At 36.8% G+C, this 9,415-nt stretch overlaps 1 protein-coding gene across 4 annotated transcripts in view; it reads left to right on the top strand.

Moving 5' to 3' along the window:
- Window positions 1–9,415, top strand: part of Papolg (poly(A) polymerase gamma) — a 28,419-nt gene that overhangs the window by 563 nt on the left and 18,441 nt on the right. For all 4 annotated transcript variants that reach the window (XM_005385755.2, XM_005385754.2, XM_005385756.2 and 1 more), the window contains exons 2-6: window positions 3,087–3,248; window positions 4,539–4,605; window positions 6,383–6,464; window positions 6,705–6,814; window positions 7,977–8,030. In XM_005385755.2, the coding sequence (XP_005385812.1) occupies window positions 3,094–3,248; window positions 4,539–4,605; window positions 6,383–6,464; window positions 6,705–6,814; window positions 7,977–8,030 (468 nt within the window). In that variant the 5' untranslated portion in view covers window positions 3,087–3,093. The remainder of the gene's footprint in view (window positions 1–3,086; window positions 3,249–4,538; window positions 4,606–6,382; window positions 6,465–6,704; window positions 6,815–7,976; window positions 8,031–9,415) is intronic.

Raw genomic sequence — 9,415 nt, 5'->3', positions numbered from 1 at the left:
CGAGCCGGCCGCCCCTGTCTGCATTGGCGCAGACGCCGCCCCTGTCTCCCCTCCTCCCGGCCGCCGCGCTCGCCAGTCCTGCGAGCGCGGACCCGGCCCGGCCCGGGCTTCCCATGGATGAAACTGCGGCTCTGCCCGCGCCCCGGCCTCCCACCTACCACCGTGTCTGCTCGTCCGCACCTCCTGCTCCTGCTCCCTAAGTCAGACATCGTGTTAGTGCTTGCAAGGATTTTTTATACCACCTTACGTTTCGATTTATTAGGAAATAATTTAAACATACAGAAAAAGACAGAACAGCGTTTGTGTAGCCACCACCCATTTCTCCCAAAGAATAACACGGTGTGTGCATACGTATCTGTGTATTAAGAAACAAACAAAAAACGTATTCCTAACACATCTAAAGCACTCTCCTGCTCCCCACTCTGGTCCCCTTCAGAGATCCTGACATCCTGAATTTGATGTTTATTGTTGCGGCATTTTTATGCTATTACTATATATGCATTTGTCTATAGTAGCTGTCATTGTTTTGCTTGTTTTTCAACTTTGTGTAACTGGTATCACACTTTTCATTCTGCAGTTTGCTTCTGTAGAGCAACATGTTATCTGTGAGCTCTGTGTTAATAGTTTCAGGTCTAATTAAAACATATTAACTATCGTGTTGTGTTCAATTGTAGGGATGCCCCCTAATTTAGTCCTTTTCCTGTTAGTGACAATTTCAGGTTATTTCGAAGTTTTTAAAGTTACATGTCTCTTTGTACATTGATATTGATGGAAAGTATTTTGTCTTCTTTTGTCCTGTTCAGGTGAGAGAGGTTCAGAACCCTAAATTTGGGATACCAGGGCCAGTAGGGATATAGCCAGCCAACTCCCCATCTCCAGTACTGGGGGTTTAGTCCAAGGCCTTCAACTAAGCTACATTCCCAGCCCCTTTTTAAATTTTTTTGAGACAAGGCCTCCTTAAGTTGCCCAGGCTGGGCTCAATCTTATGATCTTCCTGCCTCAGCCTCCAAGAGTAACTGGTACTACAGGTGTGCACCACCACACGTTTGTGTGTGTGTGTGTGTGTGTGTTATTAGAGAAATTGACACCTGGGATCATAGTATCTGACCTGCAGTAGTTTTGGAGAAGAGCATGGAATAGGGGAAAGAAACTCAGTAATTAAGTTTCTGGCTCTTTTCTCTCTTGAAACCTTAGGTTCTTACTTGTAAAGTGCACTTATTTGAGACCTGCCTCTCAAAATTGTTGATGAAGTGAATGATCATTTGTAAGGACTCAGTCTGTTCCACCTATTTATCACATACATATAAACAATACCAAAACACCTCTGTGGCGCTTCAAATATAGAAAGCCAAATCTTTACAGACGAATACAGTCTGAAATAACGAAAGTTCTGTTCTACAGCAAAGTAAATATCAGAGAACTTAAAGTATTCATGTTCCCATTTTCTTTGAGTCCTTTTGGAAGGTGTAAGCTATTTTATCTGTTCCTTGATTCTTCATTGGGGGCTGGGGATTTAGCTCAGCGGCAAAAGCGCCTGCCTGGCAAGCGCAAGGTCGTGAGTTCGGTTCCTGGTACCGGAGAAAAACCGAAAAACCTTGATTCTTCATTGTAATGAAATCTTCTCAAATTTTTGTTAGTACCTCTTTGCAATACCTAGTGGTTACATTCGTCATGGAGAGTTGGTACATACAAATAGCACATCTTAATTCCTTTTACACCCTCTTTCCCTCGCCCCCACCTCCTGCATCTGTGTAATGAAGTCTCACTAAAGAGCATGCCTTATTCCTGTGGGCTTAGTAGTGATGAACTCATATTTTGACCAGTTAAAATCCAAAAACCAGCAAGCATTATTATAGTTTTTGTGGTTAAATATTTTAATACATTGTACATCTTTATGGGTACAGTGTGACATTGCAATTCATGTATACAGGGGGTAATGATAAATAGGTAAATTAGCATATCCATCACCTTAGACATTTGTTGGAATCATTTAAATCTTCACTATTCTGAAATAACTGTATACCGTTATCAGGCAATTACTGTTGTCCCACTGTGCCATAGAACCTTAGAAGTTAATCCTCCCACCCAACTGCATCCCTGTACCCATTAACATCCATGTCTCTGTCCCCCTGTGGGGTTATTTTTGATAGGGCTAACGTATTCAAGTAAAAGACTTTTTTATTTTGTAATTACATTCTTACTATTGTGTGGAAAGGCCCTTTGTGAAAGCATGATGATTGATGTTAGGGTTCGTTGGTTGTGTGTGTGTTTCACTTTGCTTTCATAATAAAATGAAATTGTACTGATCCTCATCAATTCCAAAGTTTATTTTGAAATCATTGGTCTGTGTAAACCCCAAATCTCAGGAATTCTGTTGTAGTTTATTCAAGGCTAGAGTCTATAGAGGTGCACTTTCATTGTATCCTATGAAAAGTTGCCACTTAGTAAAAAGAATTGTATAATTATTCAGTGTGAAAATAGTATGAGTACCAGTCTACAATGAAGAGAACTGTTAATTAGAGTCACAAAATGTTAGAACTATAAACTCTGATTCAAGCAAAGAGTGTTAATGTAGGTTTCCCAAGGATAAATCTAGTTGTGATTTCTTTTTAAAAGCTGGATTATTGCACAAAGACTTTCTGATGGGATGTTTTTGTTTCTTTGAGAGGAAAAAAACAATTGTTTTTATCAAGAGGTTTCTTTTAAGTATTTGACTGCTTTTCAGATTCTAGCATCAAGATGGTACTTGACTTAAGTCTACAGGATGTAGTGAACATGGCCCGAGCACAGAGCCTATTCATGCTCTTTGCATTTGAACTGAGTGGTGTTGGTACAGTTGTCCTGCTGCTAACACATGCTGCTTTTGGCTTGAAAAGACATCTTAACCATGAAAACCTGAGACACTATGAGTAGCCCTTCATAAACATAAACATAAAACACCAGTTTTTTCTTTTTTAAAAAAGTGTCCCAACTGTTAGCACTAAATAAACTTTTAAAGTAGTGTAATTAACATGAGCAGATTGAGAGATTTGATGTATCAATGTAATATGATTTTATATTTTTGCTGTTTCTTTTTTCTTGAACAGAAACACCATGCTGGACAGCCAGCATCAACAAAAACATTATGGAATTACCTCCCCAATTAGTTTAGCGTGTCCCAAAGAAATTGACCATATTTACACACAGAAATTAATTGATGCCATGAAACCATTTGGAGTGTTTGAAGATGAAGAAGAATTGAATCACAGGTAGGAAATTGAAAACAATATTTTATAGCACATTACCTATTGTTAATTCTACAAACATATTGAATACTCACTGTGTACTGCCTTGGAATACAGAAATGTCAAAAAGAAGAAAAATCTCAGCTCTCCTGGAGCTTACATTTTAGGTGGACTTTAGAGAAAGAGACTGACAATTAGTCAAATCAGTAAAATAAATGCGGTGTTACACGTAATAACTGCTGATGAGAAAACAAAGGTGGGAAGAGAGGTTTCCAGAGAATATGTCATTGGGAGAGTGACAGGAGAAAATTTGGAGGTGAGGGAGGTTGTGGTACTAGAGGGAAATACACTCTGGATAGAAAGTCTGAAATGAGAATATACCTGGTGTGTTTGAGGAGTACATAGCAAATTCACATCCTGGATATCTAAAACTGCAAATAAGTAAGGAAATTTGGGCTTAAAATGAGGTGAACAGGAGCTTGGAGGCTAAGAGCACTGAGGACCTTATAACAGGCATTTATAAACATTTTGCTTTATTCTGAGTGAAATGAGAAACCATGAGAGTTTTGAGTAGAAGACTGATGTGATTTGACTAATGTCTTAATACGGTCACTCCATATTGAGAATAGTCTGAAGTGGGTTTCAAGGGCCATTCTGATAGCCTCAGAAGGAAATGATGATGCCTGGAAATTGGACAAAGGCAGTAGAGGTGGTAAGTAATGGTAGAATTCTGGGTATGTTTTAAAGGTAGGATTGCTTAGTGAGTGAATGTTAGATGCCAAAGTTTTTAGTCTCAGCATCTTAAAGGATGGAGTTCCATTTTCTGGAGAAGACTGAGGGAGAAGCAAGTTTGGACCATCAGTTCTGCATGCCATCTTTGAGAGGGCTACACCCTACTTTTCTTTTTAATGTGGGTTTGTTTATACCTTTACTGTAGATTTGTTTTAATAATGCCAGCTGCTTTTATTTAATATTATTTCATTAAAAAGTCAGCAATTAATTTATCCAGTTTAGTTTTCTCAAAGATAGGATAGGCCGTGAGAAAATACTAGTCTTTTTTGATTTTTGAAAATAGCTCAGAGACCAAAATACTGTTATTACATTTACTCTTTGGCACTCTGGGGATCTAAGAACACCAAAGTTGTACTGCTGTGTGTCAGTATGTATGCCAGCATTAGCACATACACAATATGCTTTTACCCTGGTTCCGACACATAGGTACTGCCTGTGTGTTCATTTCTTTAATAGTGTTTATTTTCTTTTTTTAAAGTTTTAATCTAAAATTTAAAGTTTTAATCTTATTTTTTCTTATAGGCTGGTTGTTCTTGGTAAATTGAACAATTTAGTAAAAGAATGGATTTCTGATGTCAGTGAGAGCAAGGTAAGAGTATACTACATGGAATTACTTGTTTCAGTATTTCCTGGTCAGTCATCCAGCAATAAGATACAAGAGTTGAGAATTATCTGAAATACATTAGAAACTGGGAATGAATTAATCTGGACATTTGAATTTCTAAGTAGATGAGGGTTTAGCCTAGAGGTAGCCAGTTATAGCAGCATGTCCACATAAATGTCTCCTTTGACCCAGTATAGTGGACTGAAATGTAAATATCAGATTTTACTTGGTCTGAGGCTTATCCCAAAATAGTATATCTAGTAACACTGGTGATTGTGCATACCAGAAAGAGTCTTGAATAGGATTGAGCTCCTTCCCTCCAGTGCCTCCCAGCAGTGCCCCAGTGTTCCCTTGCACTGACGAGGTGACTACCATTCATCAGTTCTTGTATTTCTTATGCTGGGCTCCCTTTGCATGCCTGCTTGGCCCCTGACAGGAGTTTGCAAACCCTGATTTATAATTACATAATAATTTTCTTCCGTAATTTATTTTTCCTGATTTTTTAAGAGTATTTAAAATACAACAGTTTTCATTATTGTCTTAAACTCATTGCTACGAATATTATTTTAAAGTTGTACTAGAATTGGGTAGAACATGTTCAACTGGGTGATATCTTTATATTCATCAGCCTTCCATCACTATAACAAAACACCCTGAATAGGCTATTTATGAAGAAAACAGGTGTGGTTAGCTCACAGTTTTGGAAGTTGAAGTCCAAGATTGGGTGGCCCCATTGTTTTGGGACAGTGGCAAATGCCTGGAAAGGAGATTGGGTTATGAAATAAATTGACAGTTGGAGCTTCAGAAAAGAAAGTCCACAGAAACATTTTGCGTTGATTTTCAGTAGCAGGTCCAAAAGTTCTTACCCTTGGCAGCCCCAGAAAGAATGCATTGGCAGGTTCTGAGCAAAAAGCTATTTAACAGACGGAGTAAAGGACATCAGCCAGTGAGTTTTGTACAACATAGAGTAAGACAAATGAAAACTTAAGGGCAAGGGTAAATTTTAAGGTAACTGTTAAAGAGCATAAGATTAGGGGGACAGTTGAATAGAAAGGCAGCAACAAATATAAAGGATATAAAGCAAGACTTAGTAAAAAAGAATAAGCTTGGGCAGTAAAGATAATGAGGAGAAATAGGCAAATCAGAAGGGATACCTGGTTTTTGTCATAGGAAAAATACTTTGAAGCGTGGATAGTGAGGTAGATTGGGATATCAGAGTTAAAATAGATGATGGGCAGATTAATTGTGATGCAAAGAACATTAATTGAAGTTTTTAGATTTGCTCTCCTAAGGACATCAGTCAGGAATTACCTCACTTTCCTGAGAAGGTAGTAGAGCTGGAGTCAAGAAATTAAACATACCTGGCACAAAAACTGAAGGGGAAGTAGGATTGGCCAAGATTATCGTATTGTAAAGAGCTGAAAGCTCATTAGTTTGGTTAAAGCATTCCTGGGTGGCTGTTGAAAGTGATGAAACCAAAGACGGATTTGGAGGGGTCAAGTAGAGTCAGGTGATAAAAAGTGTTTTTCTTTTGATAGAGTGTAGGCCTGTGTAGTGTACATAAATGTTTCATCTTTCCTCTGGGACTGTTCTTTATTCTATTCAGGACAGCCAAAAGAGCTCTCAAGTACCTTTATAAGTAATCATACCAGGGTATATAAATGTACTGTACATACATAATTTTCTTAGTAAAAGGCAGTACGCATTTGGTACCTTTTATGCTAAACAACTTAAAAGATTGTTTTGCTTAATTTTATTTTAGAATCTTCCTCCTTCCGTTGTGGCTACTGTTGGTGGTAAAATTTTCACATTTGGATCATACAGGCTTGGAGTACACACCAAGGGTAACTGCTTTTCTGTTATGACCTAGTGATAAGAACTTTTCAACAAACACGTATTCTGTCCTTCACAGAAAATACAAAAGAACGAAATTTACATTATCTCACTACTATATAGTAGTTATGTTAATCACTGTTAACATTTTGTTGTATTCATTTTCCACACTTTGTTATGCATGTTTATATAGCTTTAATAAAAATGATATATAATATACCCTTCTTAATAAGAAATACTTTGATTTGCAGGAGCTGACATTGATGCACTTTGTGTAGCTCCTCGACATGTAGAGAGATCTGACTTCTTTCAGTCTTTCTTTGAAAAATTGAAACACCAAGATGGCATTAGAAACTTAAGAGTAAGTATTTTTTGGCATTTAAATTTGAACTTAGTAATGTGCTGTTAAAAGCTAAGTCTTATGATTATTAAATTACCTCCTAGGAAGTTGCTGTATTTTATTAAAATAACGCATAAAGATTAAGAACATGGGCTTTATAGTTATACAGAGGTGGGTTTGCATCTAGAATCTTAGAGTTTTAGCTTCTAATTTTTGGTCAAGTTATCTGTTCTCTCTGAACTGATTTTCTTATCCATATACTAGAAATGTGTTGGTGATTTTTATATAAAGTTGTTGTGTTTTTTGTTTTTTGGGTTTTTTTTTTGTCTTTTTGAGACAGAGTTTCACTATGCAATTCAGGCTGGCTTTGAACTCACTTTGTAGCCTAGGCTGGCCTTGAACTCATAGCGATCTTCCTGCCTCACCCTCCATGAATGCTGGGATTACAGGTGTGCACCACCACACCTGGCTTTATAAGGTTTTTTAATGAAATAATTTATATAAACCATTTAACATCTGATAAATGGTTGATACATATCAAATTATAGATGCTATTGTGTTAGTAACTGTATGTGGACATCTAGCCATTCATTCAGCAAATAAAATTTCAGTACCAATAATTTATACTGACCTTAGTCCTCAGATACAATTTTCTTAAAGTCATAAGCTCCTATTATTTCTAAACTTCTAACACTAGTGCTCTTCCTAAATACTCAATTTTCAGTTTAGACCCAGGAAATACTAAATGCCCTAATGACAGCATTTATGCCTTCCAATGTCTGACAAAATATTTTTAGTAGGATAATAATTTAGATAACTATTGCTGTGTGCATTTTATGTATTGTATTTTATTTCGGCTTTTTGAGACAGGGTCTTTCTGTGCAGTTCAGGCTGGCCTTGAGCTCACTTTGTAGCCCAGGCTGGTCTCGAATTTGCAATGATCCTCCTGCCTCAGCCTCCCAAGTGCTGGGATTACAGGCATGCACCACCATGCCTGGCCATTTTATGTATTTTAAATAACAGATCACAAAAGAGAAGTGCTTAACCTGAATGTAAGACCAAGAATGTTTTCACTTTCTCTACTGAGTTAAAATATAAATTGAGAGCAAAGATATTCACTGGCAGTTAATAAAGGTAGAGAAAGGATTATTCTGTGTGTTATAATTGTTTTTCTCTTTTGTAGGCTGTCGAAGATGCTTTTGTACCTGTTATAAAATTTGAATTTGATGGCATTGAGGTAAGTATTTAATATCTTCTTGACTTTGTATTTAAACCTTTTAACCCTTAAGGTTTATGTTTCGTTTTTAAATTAAACTTAAACACAGGCACCTGTATTAAGGAGTCAGTTTAAATTTCTCCTCACCACCTCTTTCCTATTTCTGTTGCTCGTCATGGAGAATGAACCAGTCTCCATTCCTACACCCATGTTTTTTATATACATCTTTCTCATTACCATAACCTCCTAAAATAGTGGTATTATTATAATTTTGTTTGGAACAATATTCTTTCCTCACATTATTATCTTATAGATAGAATTCCACTGAGTACCGAGTATAGTAGATATTATTCCTTGCCTGCCAATACTCTTTTTTCTTGAGCGTTAATCATTATTTTGGGTTGTGTTTGGTTTTTTTTTTATATGTAGGACTAATTTAAATCCAGTCTTCCCTAGTTAACTGGCTCTGACTCTTTTAACAAATTTAGATTTATCAGGTGTTAGCATTTTAAAGAAAAGTCAAATGAATGCTTCTCACCTGTTCCAGTCTAAGCTCATTGTTTCTCATGACTGGTGTGCAGCTGTCCTGGCATCTTCCTCTCCTGTCATCTTTGAATTTTGCTTTCTTCTAAAATTTTCTTTATTTAGTGGAGCTCATCCACTAGCCTAAAAAAGAGCACTTCTTCTTTTATACCTTGTATGTTTAAAAATGTCTTCTGTTCTTACACTAAATTGATAATTTGGCTGAGTAATGTTCCAGGTGAGAACACTTTTGAAGGCCTTTCTGCATGGTCTTCTAGCTTCTGTGGAGTATTGAGAATTGTTATGACATCTTGATTTCTCTTTCTTTGTATATGATCAGTTTTTATCTCTTGGGAATTGTAACCTTTTTTTTTTCATATTTTAAAGTGCTTGATAACACAATGTGTTTTCAGCCAGGGTGCTTGGCACATAGTGGTCCTCTTTGAATCTGGAAACTTTGTCTTCCAGTGCTTAGAACTTTTATTGTTCTGTTGGACCTCCTTTCCTTATTTTCTGTTGAACTCCTAACATTGTAGATTTTCTTTTTTTTTTTTTTTTTTTTTTTCTGGTACCGGGAATCGAACTCATGACCTTGCGCTTGCCAGGCAGGCGCTGTGCTGCTGAGCTAAATCCCCAGCCCCAAACTCCTAACATTTTAAGGTTGGGCCTCCAGCACAGCATTCTTTTACATCTTTTTCCTACTTAATTGAGCACATCTTTATATTTTTGTTCTGCTCTTTGATACTTTCGATCTTTAAAACTGTTATTTTTCATTCTGCCGCCATGTTTTTAATTTCTAAGAGTACTTTTTAATTTTTTAAGTATTCTTTTTATTGGTGTATTTGTAGCTGCCTGTCCTTATCTCCTGAATACAACATTTTATA

Source organism: Chinchilla lanigera, unplaced genomic scaffold (assembly GCF_000276665.1).
Source record: "Chinchilla lanigera isolate Chin_1 unplaced genomic scaffold, ChiLan1.0 scaffold00023, whole genome shotgun sequence".
Taxonomy (NCBI): domain Eukaryota; kingdom Metazoa; phylum Chordata; class Mammalia; order Rodentia; family Chinchillidae; genus Chinchilla; species Chinchilla lanigera.
This window is presented reverse-complemented; position numbering and strand designations above follow the sequence as displayed.